The 18494-nt window shown below is 34.2% G+C and overlaps 2 protein-coding genes across 2 annotated transcripts; both read right to left on the reverse strand.

Annotated features, from left to right (window-relative positions):
• Window positions 1–5906: 5906 nt before the first annotated feature.
• Window positions 5907–7007, reverse strand: LOC109102687 (uncharacterized protein CXorf65 homolog; the record flags this gene model as incomplete). The annotated part of the gene is made up of 4 exons (XM_042737698.1): window positions 5907–5993; window positions 6254–6372; window positions 6676–6741; window positions 6863–7007. Coding segments are annotated over 4 exons (417 nt in total), but the record flags the coding sequence as incomplete, so codon positions are not given.
• Window positions 7008–12081: 5074 nt separating this feature from the next.
• On the reverse strand, window positions 12082–12750 carry LOC109080802 (UDP-N-acetylglucosamine transferase subunit ALG13 homolog). Its single transcript, XM_019095821.2, has 2 exons — window positions 12592–12750; window positions 12082–12472 (listed from the first exon to the last, which is right to left on the reverse strand). The coding sequence occupies exons 1-2, from the start codon at window positions 12660–12662 to the stop codon at window positions 12361–12363; spliced, it is 183 nt and encodes a 60-aa protein (XP_018951366.1). The 5' UTR covers window positions 12663–12750; the 3' UTR covers window positions 12082–12360.
• Between the last annotated feature and the right edge of the window lie 5744 nt (window positions 12751–18494).

The raw sequence follows: 18494 nt of genomic DNA on the forward strand, positions 1-18494 counted from the left end.
TCATAATCTAAGCACTAATTAGAATAACCTTAAAGAGTTTTATTTTAGTAATTGGAAGAAAAATAATCCACACTGCCTGTGTCTCAATATGCATGCTATTCGAGATTAGTAATACTAATACTATTCAAGGTTGATATTATGGAAATTGGGATGCAGGCAGGGTATAATTTCTCATACTTGGTCTCCCATTTTCCTCCAGTTGAGACTCTCACAGTTACATAGGCCTGCTATTTTTTTTTTTTTTTTTTTACCATAACTGAAATATGCTTGAGTAATCAGGCATTTGAAAAATTGCACAATAATGCACAAAGAGACAATTCTGGGAGCTTGTGAATACAGCAGGCCCATTGCTTAAAATCAAGGGGTTTAGAACAAACTTTTATGGGTGTAACTCTGTCCCCTGTGCCAGTTGAGTAGGCTTTATCATACAGGACCAGTCCAGGACAATGTTCCCAGTTGTTCCCTCCCTGAAAACAGCAGTAGCCTACCCTCCATAAATATACTGGGACTTTAAAAACACTGCTTTAAACTCAGATTTAGTCATTACGTGAATATAAATCTCCACATCTTTCAAAAAAAAAAAACAACAATATTTTTATTATTCCTCATAATACTAATCAACAACATCAAAAAATATATTATTTTATATTTTATATTACTACTGTTCTCATTTGTAAGTCGCTTTGGATAAAAGCGTCTGCTAAATGATTAAATGTAAATGTAAATGTATTGGCTAATACTGAACATGTTATATTTTAAATAAAACCAGATTTTGGAGTTTCATATCCATCAGCTTTTATGTCATCTGCACAAGTGTTCCTCTATTATTCACAAGGTGCTCTGTAAAGACCGTCTAGGTCAGGGAACAAACAGATACTTAAACTACATTTCATATGCCGCTAGCCTTACAGGAAAAAAACAATGGTATTTCCATTGTACAAAAAAAAAAAAAAAAAAAAGAAGAAGAAAAAAAAGAGAAGGTAATGGGTTCTGAAGAACATTATGAATTGTGAGTATCAGTAATAAATAGGATAAAGAGGATGATATGACATTTTAATATACTCATATTTATTTTAGAGATTATTTAGAGCAAAAACTACCATATAACATAATAATGGAGGCTGTTTAAGAGAAAGTGAGTCAGCTTTTTAATATGCTTTATTACAGAGTGTCTCCTTTAACTATAGTATGACAAAAGTGCTTATTCAATGTGTGATGTCTTCCAGTTCTGTTCCCCTCAAGTCAGAGTGAACTTAACAAAAGCCTTCGGGTCTTGATTGTCTGAACTCATTCCGTCATCTCTCAAACTACAAAAAATGGGGCTCTTGTTTTTATTTTGGGAAAAGGTCTTTTCTGTGCTGTTAAACTGCATTTGCATTGGATGTAGACGCATGTGACACCTACAGATTAGATCCTTCAGTGAAAGTGCATCCTGGACACTAAAAATGTCATCTCATTGTTGTTTTTATTAAAAAGAGCATCAGAAAATCTTGCAATAGAATGTCTTTAGGAGGGTGGAAGTTTGAACAACAAAAAACAACAGACATTGTACTAGATTCTCATCACTGTTTGATTATCTGTGCAAAAATGTAACAAACGGGACAGAATATGATGTCAGGTTTCTGCTTTTGTAATTTGAGTGTTTGCTGACATGCCACGAATGCATCTATATGGTAATTAGGGGCCAATTATTCCTCTCGTTTCAAGGGCAAAGACACTGATTAGAATTACCATATTCATCTCATATTATATCTGCCAACATCAACATCTACTGTAACTGCATGAAAGTAGTCATGCAGTAAAGAAAATGTTTTGTAAATGTCTATTTTAACGACAAACTGGATGCATATCTGGTACAACATACAAAAAAGTATGAATATCAGTACATTAATATCTTTTTAAAGCTAAAACAATTTATGGCATTCTTTAAAAAAATTAATGTGCATTAAAAACATTTGTGTAATACCAGATACTTTATTTCTTTGCTCTGTGTGTTAAAGCAAAAATCACATTTTGTTTTGTTAATCAAAGTATATTTTCCTAAATGGAGGGTGCACTGTAAACAAATACAAGTGTCTTTTACTCTAATCTGAGGCAGAACAAGCAGTCGATTCAGCTGCCTCGCTCTTCTGGATCTCTCAAAAGTGCCAGTTACTGCATCATAAGTACTGAGGGTGATCCAGAGTGTGCAGTGAATGCTTAAAAAATAAGACCCTCTGTCCCTCAAGGAGAAGGGACTTGTGTTCCTGTGTTAACAGTGAATAACAGACTTTTGAAAAGGCTTTGGATACATACAGAAACTCACAATAGCACAAACTGATGCATAAAGAAGCAACATATAAACCAGATTATTTTAAAAATTTACAATTAATTAAAGTACATATGTTCATATTATTAAATAAGCTTTTTTAATCCAGTGAGGAGTAATATTTATATATTTCATACTGAGAATTGGAGAAGGTGCCAGGGGTGGGGTTAATGTGGTTAATTATCATAAAAATCAAATGCAAAAAAAAAAAATCCTAAAACCAGGCTTAATTTTCTTTATGCAAAGTTGAAGTTATTATTTTGGGTTGAAATATGATCGATGAAGAAGACTCTGAAACTAAAAATATGATACATTAAAAATAAGAAATATGTCACAACTGTGCAACAATCAATAAACAAAAAAAAAATCAACAATATCATCAACATATGCAAATCTAAAAATGAAGATACATTTGAGTAAATTAGGATGTGCTTTTATTTTCACTACTATGCAGTTTAAGTACAGCCACAAGGGGGCAATTTATACAACTTTATTTTGAATAGTAGCACTTATACATTATTGCTCTTTTTAACATTTGAAAAAATATAATAGTTTATTGTCTGACATTACTGTATATTTAACTTTTCTGATATTCAACAGAGCTTATTCAAAATACAGTAAGAATGTGAATACAACTTGGAAATGTCATCATGACACAATAACTTCTGGGAATGTTGACTGATATCAATAAGGAGAATGAGAAATTAGAAATTAAATATACAAAAGAAGCCATATAAAAATATCTACAGAGATATAGTTCACAGAGTAGGAAGTGAGACATTATACACTGACCACAGGCAAGCTGACAGCTGCAACCTTCGGTTTGTAATATAGGTCAGTAGACAGTTTCAGTTCAGTCCTGTCAATCACACTCAATCTCATCATACAGTATGAGTATCCTTTCTATACAACTACTGCAATAACTGACATCTCCAAATTTCACAACCAAGGTTTTAAAGTGGAAAAGCAGATAGATAGAGTGTGCTGTACAACATAGGATGTCACGAACGATTATAATGGCCATAGAAGGTAAAACCGCTAACTGGCATTTCACCCACTCATTCCTATCTAATGGCTGCATTCCGCCCACATTGTGCTCTGGTGAAATGCTGAAAAGGAAAAATCTATGTGCTGAGTAACACATCATAAAGTTCCTGCACCTGCAAGGCCTACGTACGTTTTGCTGAAAGTCTGCAGCTGCATGGATGAGAGAGACAAACAAGATACTGATCTTGAATTATATTTCAAGATATCATCATGCCTCTAACATAAAACTTATTGCAAAAATACAGTTTACACCCACTCTGCATTCAGACAGCTTGATTGCTTACCAAATATAGAGCCAAGCATAAAAGTGTGTTCAGTAACTACACACACACCAATCTATAAATATTCCTCCTTAGATTCTCTCTCAATTTGCACCCAGCTGGGGAAAGCTTGGTAACAAACCGGTATTCATACTAGCCAATCACAGGCAAGACGATGACCTCATCTGTTGCTTAATTTCAAGGGACCAGTGGAAAATTCCTACAATATTTTAGAAAACACAGAAAATAAGAACAGACGGACAGACAGACAGACGATAGAGAGATAGATAGATAGATAGATAGATAGACAGACAGACAGATAGAGAATGACAGATAGAACAACACAACAAATGATAAAATGAACAAACAAACGAACGAACGATAGATAGATAGATAGATAGATAGATAGATAGATAGATAGATAGATAGATAGATAGACAGACAGATAGACAGACAGACAGACAGACAGACAGAAAGATAGATAGATAGACAGATAGATAGACAGACAGAGGTAGGTAGGTAGATAGATAGATAGATAGATAGATAGATAGATAGATACAGATAGATAGATAGATAGATAGACAGATAGATAGATAGATAGATAGATAGATAGATAGATAGATAGATAGATAGATAGATAGACGAACAGACAGACAGACGGTTGATAGATAGATAGATAGACAGACAGACAGACAGACAGACAGACAGATAGATAGACAGACAGACAGACAGATAGATAGATAGATAGATAGATAGATAGATAGATAGACAGATAGAGAGAGAGACAGAGAGATAGATAGATAGATAGATGGATAGACAGAGAGACAGACAGACAGAGAGACAGACAGACAGACAGACAGACAGATAGACATCAGACAGACAGACAGTCAGACAGACAGACAGACAGACAGACAGACAGACAGACAGACAGACAGACAGATAGATAGATAGATAGATAGATAGATAGATAGATAGATAGATAGATAGATAGATAGATAGATAGATAGTCATCGAGACGGGCAGACACAGAAAGAGCTGGTTACCCAGAGATCAAAGGGTGTGTGCTCACTGTGAGACAGGAGAGATCGAGACAGAGACGCACTTCCTCCTTCACTGTCATAAATACATATACATAAGAAACCTTTACTTCAACAAATTCACCAACTTAATAAAGAACTTTACAGTCATTAGTGAAACAGAACAATTAAAGATAATTTTAGGAGAGGGACAGACAGCAGCACTTGCTGCGAGATACGTGTGGATGTGCCACCGCCTGAGAGACAGCAGGTGAGTGTGTGTGTGTGTGTGTGAGAGAGAGAGACAGCAGGAGAATGTCTGTGTGTGAGAGAAAGAGACAGCAGGTGTGTCTGTGTCTGACCTCAGTGTGTTATCCTACTGTCCACCACAGTGATCCTTAGTATGTTTGTGTGTTTCTATGTAAGTTAAAGACTGTGGTATCACATGTTCACACGTTTTGTTACAGTTTAATACTTCTAAGATGTTATAATATTCCATTCTATTACTGTGATGTTCATTTAATTATTATTATTGCTATATTATTATTATTTTTTTTTTATCTTTTGTACATGTATACTAAGTTTTGGCAATATTGTATCATTTACAGTCATGCCAATAAAGCAATTTTAAATTGAACTGAATTGAATTTAATTGAATTGAACTGAATTGATAGATAGATAGATGATAGATAGCTAGACAGACAAACAGACAGAGAGGTAGACAGACAGAGAGGTAGATAGATAGATAGATAGATAGATAGATAGATAGATAGATAGATAGATAGATAGATAGATAGATAGATAGATAGATAGATAGATAGATAGATGGATAGACAGACAGACATACATTCAGATAGATAGATAGATATAGCCAGCCATACAGACATAGATAGATAGATAGATAGATAGATAGAACAGCAAACAGATAGAGAGATAGATAGATAGATAGATAAATAGATATAGACAGACAGACAGATAGACAGATAGATATAGACATAGACATATAGACATAGATAGATAACAGACAGACAGAGAGGTAGACATAGATAGATAGATAGATAGATAGATAGATAGATAGATAGATGGATAGATTTATGGTTTTGTGTGTTATAAAATGAATGTAGCAACTTGAATCACCTAGTAAAAAGATAAATAATTTGTAAAAAATAATACAGCATTTCTGATGAACACGTCTGTAATTTGAATGAATTAAACTGGGACTCATCATTAAGAATGAGTATGAACACTGAATGCTCGAATTTCTAGAGCTTTTTATCAATTCCTGCTCTTCCTGTCCCCTGTGTGGCGCTGGACTTCTTCATCAGGGGCATTTGCATGTGTAACTTTCTTGCGCTTTTTAGTCTGCAGCCACATGAAAACAAAACAAGATTATTGTTCACATATTTCCATATCACAAACAACAAATTGCTCCCCATAATGGATGAAATGGTATCACTCGTATATGTTTTCTGGCCACAGTTAAAGTAAATAACTTTTTTTTTTTTTTTTTTTTACAGTGATAGCTGAATTTTAGGCAGAATAATACAATAATACAAAAGGCGAGAGGAGGAGAACAAATAAGGGGAAATTGCGAGGTTCAGATGTGGCTCTAAAGGACTTACAGTTTTAGTGGACAGAGTCAGAGCATTGATTTCCTCTGATGAAGTCATACGAGTCTCCACAATATGAAGCTGCTTCAGACGAGTTTTCTCAAGATTATCAATCTGAGTCTGCAGGGTCTCTGGAAGACATAGAAATTAATTAACTTAATAATAGTAACAACAACAAAATATTATATATGAAAACAATGTATTAAAAACAGCTAACTCTCTATTTTTAATAATTTTAAAAAATCATGTTTTTCATTGTGCATTCCAATTAATCTCAATCAAGCTGCAGTTGGATTTTTTTGATTAAGTAAAAAATAACTAAAAAACACAGCTAACTAACACAACAAAAAAACACAACAAAAAAAAAAACAATATTTCTAATTACCCTTTTTTTCAAAAAAAACCAATTTATTGTAGTGTACAAGCAAAGGCACCTATTACAGCAGGGTCAACACCGGATAACAGTGATGTGACAGAATTATAAGCCCCATCAGATCTACCTGTAAACACACATGAAAAACCCTTGACCATTTCCTTGCATTTACCTTTACTTTGTCAAACTATATAGAAACAATAAGCTTCAGCTTATTAATAAATATCAAGGGACCAACTCAAACTCACGCTTAATAATGCAAACAATGAATGACTCTTTAGCCTTTAGCAGTCCACGAGCAGATTGCTGTGAATTCTGGGGCAGGAAGAGGAATTTCAGCACTCCTCGTTCATCACACAGGTCTATAATCTCTGAAACATACACACACACACACACACACACACACACACAGACAGATTTGGATGAGTAACCTTAAGGGATATTGTTTCAAACACGTATCAAAACTGTCATATAATACGTGTTTACTGTCTCTTTGCAACATTTTTGCACGCACTGATGCATTAGGGAGAAGGACAGAGTTAATGACAGTGGTAATGAGTTCTCCATTAGTGATGGGCTGATCCCAGGTAACGTTCCTTACTACATACCCCCAGATGTAATCAGACACTGCTGTAGGAGTATGTGCTAAAGAGAGAGTGTGAAATATTAACTCTTGAGATCCGTGACCTCCTGCGCAGAGGTCACGCTGGGTCTGACCTGAGATGTCTAGAGCATGCAAACGACCCGCCTGAGCTACTTTAAGATACTATTAGGGGCCATTCAGATAGAACTTGTTTTTGGCAATAATTGTGAAAAAAAAACAACACCAAGTCTTGAAATCAGTAATAAGGAGGACGCTGTGAAAAACGTGAGAGCATCGGTCAAAACATGTCAGTTTAAGCGAAAAACGCTGTAACCCACATGAAAAAAATACTATAGTTATTTATAGTCAATAGAAATACTATAGTGTTTTTGAACCATACTATAGTAAAGTACTTGAATTAATTTGTTGTGGTAATTTTATAGTTGCAGTGGTAAAACTCCAGTAATATAAAAAAATTACTTTACTCAATACTGTATTAAGTTTTCTACAACTATAGGCTATATTATACTACAATACACTGTAGTAAACACTAAATACTACAGTATTTATTACAGTTTATCAGTTAACTATAGTTAATACTACAGTATGCTGTAGCATTCATTAACAAAGTGTTGTAAATACTATAATATATACAGTATAATACAATTTACTATAAATTACTTTAGTATTTTTTCATGTGTGGAACTGAAAAATGTGTTCTGTGTGTAAACCAGACCTTACAGTGATAAAAGTAATTTCTTTGACGTTGAATATCCAGAATTTGATTGACAGAAGCACATGGACAACACTGAATGACTGGAATTAGTATATCCTTAAAAGTTCTAAAGAACTAAATTTGACTGATTATGTGCTTATGATTGTCCACATATCCTCCTGATGTATGAAAAATACCCTTGAGAAAGCTGTACTTACCTGACTCAGCAAGTCCCAACCTGGTTTTTATGTATTCCATGAGGACAAACGGTTGGACAGTTGGTGTTAACTAGGAACTGGTTATTATCTAAATACACAAACATCACATTGACATCAGCTTCTTGTCATTTACATAAAGAGATAAAACAGAAAAATTTGTTTAAGCACACAGATAGCACATTTTGTCAGTTACTAAGCTGTATATAAATCTAAACATAGAATGCGTATAGCCTATTGCATTGATGTTTAAGCAGTTTAATTCATTTTCAAATTAAAGACATGACTGAGATCCTTACCTCCATGTTTAATGTAAATAAACATTGCGGCAGAGAAGAACTTGACACCTCACTGGCTGCTGTTCGGTTTTTAAGATGCTGCCTGCTGTAGCCGGGATAAGAAATTAGTGACACAGCAGACAAAGAGTAACATAATCATCGAGACTGTGATGTCACAATGACATGGAATCAGATGAGGAAAAACACATTTTAAACTAGGGCAGGGCAAGAAAGTACAACAGAAGTATAATATGCACAATCAAAAGTTTTATTACCTTTTCATCCATTGTTACTAAAATGAAATAGCAGTTTTATTAATCATTATGTACATACCTTACAAATGAAAGCTGTCAAGCATTTTGAAGTGAATTTTTAATGTATTTGTATCAAACTCTGTCATTATTTTTAAAGGGTTACTCCATCCCAAAATGAAAATTTTCTTATTAATCACCTTAATTTTATGTTTAGATATTTAAACTAATTAAAAAAAAGAAGACAAAAATACAGAGAAAAATATTATAATATAATATTATCATTTAATATATTATATTTTTGTAGTGAATGCAACATTTAATGCCATTTCTTCTCATATTTAAGACCTAATTGTGGAAGGTCGTCTTTTTAAGACCTGAAGAAAACCCTGATTACATTATATTATTGCAATAAAATCATCTTTAATAACATCTGTAATATATAAATAAAACAAGTCTTAGTGAAAAACTTTTATATCTTTATGTTTAAGTCTTTATACATCTCTCACCTCTCACTTTAGCACAACATCAAACCAGTGTAAACAGCAGAAGGACTGACAGAACACCATAAAAACCCTGCCACCTGCCTTGTCTGCTGTTCCCTACATAACACAGAAACATGATGGGGAAAAAACTGTAAGAAGACAAATGAGAGCAAATCCATCCATGTCCCTCACTATGTGTTAGCAGTGTCTCACCACCGGGTCACTCCAGAGATCTAAAGCACCACAGACATCAGCAACACTTGGAAAACATAGGCCTTGTTCTGTGAGACCTGAGACAGACTGTATGACATTCCTGTCACATTTGAGGACTTGGAGCAAAAGAGAGATAAAGATGAGACAGTTGGCAGTTTGAATGCAAAATGATCATAATATGACATCTCTTGTCTCACCTGTCTTGTGTCTTTCTGGTTGCGCACCATACAGACTACACAGTTTTTTGGGAGGGGGGGAACTTCTGTTCGATTGCAGTGAAAGTGGGCCATCCTGCTTATTTCACACCACTGAGAGGTTATAGGGTGGGTTTATCTGCACTAAACAAATATATGTACAAACACAAACAAATGAGCTACTGGTTTGGAAGGAATTAATCATGTCTGATAATATACAACAGATGTATTAAATATATCTAATACAATATGGGATAATGGATCATCAGTTAGAGTCATTATTACAAAAATCATAATAGGGTAATGAGGAACTTAATGTACTCAATTATTACATGGTTATTTACCAAATAAATAATTAAGCGGACATAAAATATTGATTTGAGTTAAAATTATTTTATCATGCAAGAAGAAGGAGACTGTGGAGTGATAGAAAGACATCTAGAACTACTGTAGCACAGCTGAAATCTGTTTCCTGGAATAATGGCCTGTTGGTCATATGAAAATATTTGGCAAAAGAGTGCTATGAACTAACCGATAATCAAAAACATAAAGAGAGAAATAAAATAATAAAATGAATAATTCAATGTTTGGTAAGAGTTTGGGAAAAGTCTTTAAAAGAAGTCTCTCATGCACACAGGGCTTCATTATTTGATCAGAAACAGGAAAAACAATTTTATTATGAAATCCTTTTTTAATATATTTTAAAATGTAATTTATTTCTGTGATGCAAAATCTTCAGTGTCACATGATCCTTCAGTAATCATTCTAATATGCTGATTTTACTGCTCAAGAAACATTAATTATTATTATAGATGTTGATAACGGCTGTGCAGCTTAATATTTTTGTGGAAACGGTGATCAGTTTTGTCAGGATTCTTTGATAAATAGAAAGCTCACAAGAGAAGCATTTATTTGAAATGAAAATATTTTGTATTATAGTTATTATAATAGTTCTAGTATTACATTTTTCACTGTAACAAACAACTACAAAAAAAAAAACCTGCTAATCTCAATTTTTTGAAAATGTAGTGTAGATTCACAAGCATTCTTTGACAGACAATTGAAATGTTGTAAATCAGTTTTCTTAACTTTTCTCTTGAGGGAATCAAAAGTTTTTGAAAAAGTGTGGTTTCTTTCAGTGGATACATTTGTAGAAAAGAGAAAATTGTTGGTAAAACCTCAGATCAGAGTTTTTGAGAGGAATTCTGCAGCCTACAGTGTAAACTGTGCTCCATTATGTATTCTGGACAGTCTTGTGAGGGATTAAGTAGAAATCTTACAAACAAACAAACAATATGTATACTGTGTATATATACAGTATGTATACTGTATGTATGTATATATATATATATATATATATATATATATATATATATATATATATATATACATACAGTACACACACACACACACACACACAGAGAAGAGATCACAATTAGAGAACAACCTACAATTTGCTAAATTACAAGGTCACGGATTAGTCCTATTTGAACTTATCCTATCAGGAGTAGAAGGGCAGCTTTTTAAGCACATTTCATAGATTAATTGTATTCTGAAGCACAGTATAAAAAACTTAAATGAGATATTAGAAAAATAACTCTGATCAAAATTAGAGAACACTTACCGATAGCTCTAAGCTAATTGTGACACTGGCTGTGAAAACCCAGCTAAAGTAATTTTTTTGTGATTGGATATTTTCTAAGGTAAACACATTCTAAAAAATGTAACCTTGATATCTTTAATATTAACTGAGTAATGCAACGTCAATGATTAAAATCATGGTGAAATTAATGGTTGAAATAAAACTTTGATGCTTGTTTATCTCATAATTAGATTTTGAGAGTTTAGCCTGGATTTCATAGACAGGGTCACAATTAAAAGACAAACTCTATTTAACTGGTAACATTTTTCTCATTTTCACTGAGATTGCAAGAAGGCAGGCTGCTCTAAGTGACTGAAACCCTGTGACAGGAGGTTGTCCAGATGAAGGCCAAAGGGATGACCTTTTCAGCCAGTGCACTGTCATTACAAATCTGTAATTTCTCGAATACTGCAGCTTTACAATGACAGTAATTCATTCAAGTCCCCCAAAAAGGCTGGCCGTCCATGTAAGACAGATGCAAGAGAAGGCAGGATAATGCGGAGGCTCTGAATGGGGAATCGGTTCAACACTGCAGCTGGAATTGCTTGCCAGGGAACTGGGAAAAGACTGAAGCCCAAGTGCATATAGAAGCCAGTGAAAGGTGGAGTTTTCTACAACAGGAGTTGGGCCTCTAGTACAGACACAATTATACAGATACATGGCATAGTGAATGCAAATGTTTATCAGAACCTCCTTCAGCAACATGCAATACCTTCCCTGCAATCTGCCAATCAAGCCTACAATTTTCATGCAAGACAATGCCCTTGTCACACTGCCAAAGCATAGAACAAAGTTATAAAGAACAAAATTAGGTATAAAATAACATTTTTATTAACAAACACAGTAATCTGAAATTTTACAATAATAATAATAATAATAATAATAATAATAATGTTTAACTAAAATGTATTACTATTGTTAAATAACAGCTTTTTTCATATTTAACACAAATAATGTGTCAAAAAAGACAGCACTGCATAATACAGATGCACCATACCATTATTATACACTTCAGTGAATTTATCTTCGAAGGTCAATTATTAGTTAGGTAAGAACCAGTTCTTCTCAAACACCCAACTCCTGAGGGTCCAATGCAGGTTTTCTCATTAAAACAGGTTCAGCCTGTGCTCAAATTCTCATCAGTAACCGTCCCGGTTCAAGAGAGAGCTCTCAAACAAGTCCAATGGCCTTATCTAAAAAGCTGGCGAAGTTCTCCGGTTGACCAGGCACGTAGGTTGTCAAAGCAGACAGATCCATATCCCTCAAAGTCTGAGGCAGAGTACTGTGATGAAGGGTTACAAGCACATAAAGATGAACATTTGCAGTTAGCATATCAATTTAACCATAACAATAAACTTGAGCACTAACATAGTTGAGAAAATGAATGCACATAGAGCAAACCTGCAAGTGCAGTAGATAAGATGTGAATCTGCCTGCAGCTGCTTTGCGAGCTCCAGCTGGTGGTTGTCCATTAATTTATCATTGACCACAACGAGGAGAGGTTTATTTGCTCCAAGTGCTTCCAAACAGCTTCCTGCTCCTGATTAGGATAGAGCAGATATTATGATATATAATGGCCGGTTGCATAAACCTCGACTAGTCTTAAAAATTAAGACACAAGTTTTTTTTTATTCAAGATTGTTCCTAATTTTTTTAAGTCTGTTACAAAAAAAAGGCAGATTGGTTTTACTTGTTATTTTAAAAATAACACATTACCCCTTGGGTAAATGCTGGTTGGTCAAACTAGTTTTCAAGTCTTAACATAGTGGCTAAGTTTATGCAACTGGCCTATGATCTAAAACTAAAAGTAGGTTATTATAAAGTCAACAACAAACAAAATTATGTCAGATCAGTGTTTTTTAATCTTTACGATGCCATGATGGATCCCAAATATTATTATGCGAGGGACCCTCCCATTCTAAAATTTAAAATGCATCTATATATTTCCAAAAATAAAAACACAAAATATACACTAAAAAAAAAAATAATATAATAATATAAAAAATATGTGTATATATTATTAAATATTTAGTATCCCCCAGGAAACTATAGTACCGCACTGTTAGATGTATTATTTAATTTATTTAAAAATATAAAAATTACTCAAATATTAAACATATCATGTGTCTCCATAGTACTACCTTGCAGCCACCAACTGGTGAGAATTTTTTTACAGACACAATTATTGCATATATCACACATTTTAAAGTGGAAACATAAATATTTGATTATCTTATATTTATATTCGTCAGTATATGAACTACTGATCTGTTATCTGATGATCTTTTCCTTAATCTGCCTCCATCAAAAACAATCAAATTCATTTATGATTAGTGTTTTTTAGTGGAAAAGCCGTTTTAACATTTAATCTATAAGCCATACTAGTGCTTATTTATTAGATACTGTTTTCATTGTGTTTTCATGATAACCAATTAGCAAGATAGGCTGACATACAAAGCCAGTTAGCCCTACTTAACAATCAAATTAATTCAGCATATTAATGTATTGTATTATCATGTGGAATCTGACTGGTACTAGTACTTATTTATTAGACACTAGTATCTTTTGTTATTACTACTAGTAACTGATTCTTATCTTACTAGACAGATCTGCTTTTTTTACTCGTCTTAAGTTATGACTAGTCCAAATGGCTACAGTAGAGTTCAATTAAAAAAAAAAATTACTAGTAAAAATAAAAAAAATCTTACTAGTAACATTATGAATAAGTACTAGCATGTGTACTAGTGTGTACTAGTATCTATTGAATAAGGTACTAGTATCTATTTAACAGGTACTAGTATCTAATGAATAAGCAATAGTACCTAATAAAGTTACTAATAAATAAGCAATAGTACCTAATGAATAAGTACTAGTATCTAAAAAAAAAGACTAATATCTAATATCAGTACTAGTATCTAATAATAAGTACTAGTATCTAATAATAAGCAAGTACCTAATAAATTTCTAATAAATAAGCAATAGTACCTAATAAATTTGTAATAAATAAGCAAATAGTACTAATGAATATACTAATATCTAAAAAAAAAGTACTACATTCTAATGGATCAGTACTAGTATCTAATAATAAGTACTAGTATCTAATGAATAAGTACTGTACTAGTATCTAATGAGTACTATATCTCAATGAATGAGTACTAGTATCTAAAAAATACGTACTAGTACCTAACGAATAACTAATAGTACAATAAAATTAAGTACTAGTCACTAGTGGAATACGTACTAGTCAAAACTGAATAGTTGATATCTCAATGATGGATCCCCATAGAAGTCAATGGCAAAAATTTAAATTTTGGTTACTAGTAACTATATAATAATTACTAGTCACTACTGAAATAAGTACTAGTATCTAATGAATAAATACTAGTATCTAATGAATGAATACAAGGGAAAAGTCATAGTTAATAGTGAATAAGTGTTCCCTATTCTAAAGTGTTACCCTACTAGTAACATTAAAGCCCCTTTCACACTGTACGTTTGAACCCGTAAAATTTGCCGGAACACATTGCAGGAAATACCTTCTGTGTGAACGCAAAACATGTCCTGGGATTGATCCCGGTTTGGGGACCTAGTAACATTGCCGGGGTCAGTCCCCGGAACGAGCTCTGTGTGAACAAAAGCCAGAACCAATGCCGTGTCGTAATGATGACGCATGTTATCTTGCGTCTCTTTTACCTGGTGTTTTGATGGCAGATCAATGTTCGCGACGAAAAAAATAACAAATAGGTGCAAACTGTAATGAAGCGGAGGTCAAGTAGTTCCACACTATCCGTGCTGAAGCTGAGATCTTTCACCAGCTTAAAGGTAAATTAACGTGCCTAGCGTTTTCGATTCGTGCATTACACGTCACATCCTGATGTCACGCGTCATTATGGGACCTTTACGGGTTGTGTGTGAACACACGCACATATTCCGGGAAATCACTGGCAGTGTGAAAGGGGCAAAATCTAGCGACCAGGGAACAATTGCCGGTGTTGTGCCCAATTCTGACCCCCTGCCTAGATTATTCCCCCCTCCTAGTATTGGTAGGTTTAGGAGTAGGTTTGGGGGAGAGGTTAGGATTAGAGGTGGGGTTAGGATTAGGCAATCAAGTAGCGATTTGGAACGAGGGGGGTAATAATTTGGCAGGGGGTCAAAATTGGGCACAACACCGGGACACATTATCCGTGTATTTTTCCTGAATCGCAGTGTGAAAGGGGCTTTAAATTAGATTTTAGTGCGGTTTATAGATTAAAATTGTCAAAAACAGCTTGCCATAGTGCATTTAGTGTAGTGTTTGGTCCAAAAGTTTAGCTCTAACCCACCAGGCATGACTGATTGACCAGATCTGAGTGTCTCATGTCCTCGGCGATTTGAGTCTTTGAAACGAAACACATTGAAGTGTCAGTCCTGGACAGCTGTCTGGATCAGGAACAACTGAGCCTCTGCCAACCTGAAGACCACGTCTGTGTAGCCACGGTCGATTAATATGCCTTTCATTCAGAAACAACATGGAAACGGTCATAAAAGTGAGCCAGGATATATTTAAAAAGAACCTCACGGCTTGTTGCTTATAAAAAAACTAGCTCACAAAAATGCCGACAAGTATTTGAGACATTCAGCTTACATTTCCATTTTGCAGTTCCTCCACGATTGATGACATTCTTACCTTCACGCATTCATCTGAAAGTCACAGGCCCAATCAGATCCATCAAAACTCGTCGTTCCCGGGGACAGTTACGAATAGACAGTTTTTCATTTATATCAGAGTGACAGTCTTAACTTAAATGTTAACAGAAAAACAGACGTGAACAAAAAAAAAAAAAAGAAACAGTGAAGAAAATATAAAAACACGAAGGGTCTCTTAAACACTTTCGTACTTCAAAATAAAAGTCCTGCGGGCCTACTAGAGTCCTTACTGGTCATGTGTATTGATTTTAACAGAATATAGTGGTGTATCAAAGTATTTACTATAAGCCTTGTCAATGGTGGGATTTATCTCTAAGTATATTTTTTTGCTCTCCTTCCTCTTCTTCTTTTTCCTTTTTTTTTTTTTTTTTTGGAGTTTGGCAAAAAAAAAAAATAAAATAATAATATAATTAAATTTTAAATCTACGTGACCCATTCCTACCAATATATTACAGTAAACATTGCACTTTTTAGAAAAATATGAAAATCATATTCTATTATAAAAAAAAATCTAAATTATTGTAGGTGGACATGGGGAGAATTATGTGTTCACTTTAAATATAATTTTTCATAGAATTATGTCCTTAAACTAAGTCATATAAAAGCTCAAACTGTACTGCACAACTCCAATGACCAACTTAATTATTGGAGCCTTTCATATTAAAAACCATTTCAGCATCCTTTAGGTTCACAGTTAGGTGTCCTCGGAAAATTTCCAAGCAGGTGGCAAGATGACTTAAAAATAATTTTAAATTAAATATACAAATCACATTAAAACTGTATTAATTTACGTTAAAAATAACGAATGAAAAACATAATATTTACCAGTAAATAAATGTAATTATTTCCCCCCTTAGTAGTTTTTTGAACATACAGTTCTTGACATTTCTGGAATCACAAAATAATTGGGGTGGTGGGACTCTTTGGGGATCAAAAATTAGCTTTAAAAGCTTTTTTTTTTTTGCAGTTAATTACAGCTTCAAATGTTTCATAAATGTCCTTTGCACACCTGAATTTGGACCCCCATAACAACGTCTTTTTTCTTCTTCTTTTAATAACTATAATAAAAGAAATCAGTGGCAGACTGGAAAGTGAACTCTGGCTGGGGGGACCTATGGGCATTCAGAGACTCCAGAAGCCCCCCACTCATGATCACAAGCCTTTAGACACAGAACTCACAGCCACAGCGATCTGATCAAGTGCTGCAGATGGTCATCTTTCCAGCAGGTTTTCCCCATCTCCACACAGAATGTTTGCAGCTGTTATACCCTAGCCATTTTGTTCTTGCCCAGCTTCTAGACCACAGGCGGGCAAACAATGATGAAGCTTTGGTTGTTTAAAACATTGTTGACAAGGTCCTGAAATTTAATGAGTCAGATGCACATGAAAACATTATGTATTTATGGCATAAGCTCTATCCAGCCTCTTTCCTCTACTTAACTCTGCAAGCAAAACAGACTCTTTCTTCAGGCTCATACCCGGAGATCCTTATATTGCAGACACACTAGGTTTCCCCACAAATAAGACAGATGTTGTGAATTGAGATGGCTGATTTCCAGGCAAAATTAAAGGTTATTACCAAAAGCCTATTTTGATTTATTGCATGCATTGATTTCAATTTCTTAATTTAGTTGTTTTGGTTTAAATGTTACAAAAATGTCAATGACAACCAACTTTGGCATTTGTACATTTTATGTGCTTACAGTGTTAAATAGTCAGCCAGTCCATTCAGCACAGCATTGTGGATGTTTCTTTTGGGCTTTTAAGTTTTCTGTTGAAGCAATGGTAGGAAACGTTGCCCAAAACATATTGTAACTTCATGGGCACAAAATGATATGCAAGATTAGACATCTTAGAAACGAAATTAAAATACAAGAAAAGAAAGAACTGACTCAACAGGGGTTTCAGCCTATAATCATTTAAGGCATCATCAATGCTGTACTTCAGAAACAATGCATTACTGTAGTCACAAAAAAGCCAAAAGAATATAAAAAATGCAATATTTATCTATCTCGGTTAATTAAAGACTTTAATAAATAGAGTCCTAGGAGAGAAAGCATACATACCAGTAGTTTAAAAAAAATCCAAATGGGGGAGAGAAACGTTAGATATTGAGGTCTCAAACCTGCATAATGGCTGTTACAACTTAGATATCAAACTTAATATGTTAAAAGAAAAAACAGTGAACATTTACAACAGAGCATCTCCAGGGTATTATAGCCCTGAGCTGACCTGCTCATCATAACCCTATATAAGAAAAATAGCTATTAATAGCCCTGTCACAGATATCCCCATTCCCAAAAGTTTTCTGTGCTCCAATTCGCAGACTTGACTTGTTTCCAGGTAACCAAAACATAACTTGAAGATATTGTATATGTGCTCTACAATCCAGACCCGGTGGATTTGAGTTTTGAAGACCCTGCGATGATTTATTTCTGGACAGCAAAACCAAGCCCGTGGCCAGATGTCTTAAGTGTCAGAGTTCAAGGGGCTCAGTGGCACAGGTGTGGCTCAGAGGGTCGTACGATCAGAGATTGGTTCAAGAGAGCGTTCCATCTGGATCACGTGTCTAAGAAAGAGCCAGAAATGACAAATGTGCTGTAGTCACAAAAAAAAAC

This window comes from Cyprinus carpio, chromosome B14, assembly GCF_018340385.1.
Source record: "Cyprinus carpio isolate SPL01 chromosome B14, ASM1834038v1, whole genome shotgun sequence".
Taxonomy (NCBI): domain Eukaryota; kingdom Metazoa; phylum Chordata; class Actinopteri; order Cypriniformes; family Cyprinidae; genus Cyprinus; species Cyprinus carpio.

Bases quoted from the DNA above. Each gene is read 5' to 3' on its own strand.
- LOC109080802 (XM_019095821.2), bottom strand. From the start codon at position 12,662: ATGGACAACCACCAGCTGGAGCTCGCAAAGCAGCTGCAGGCAGATTCA. The intron at 12,473-12,591 runs GTTTGCTCTATG...CCTTCATCACAG, and splicing joins CTTATCTACTGCACTTGCAG to TACTCTGCCTCAGACTTTGA.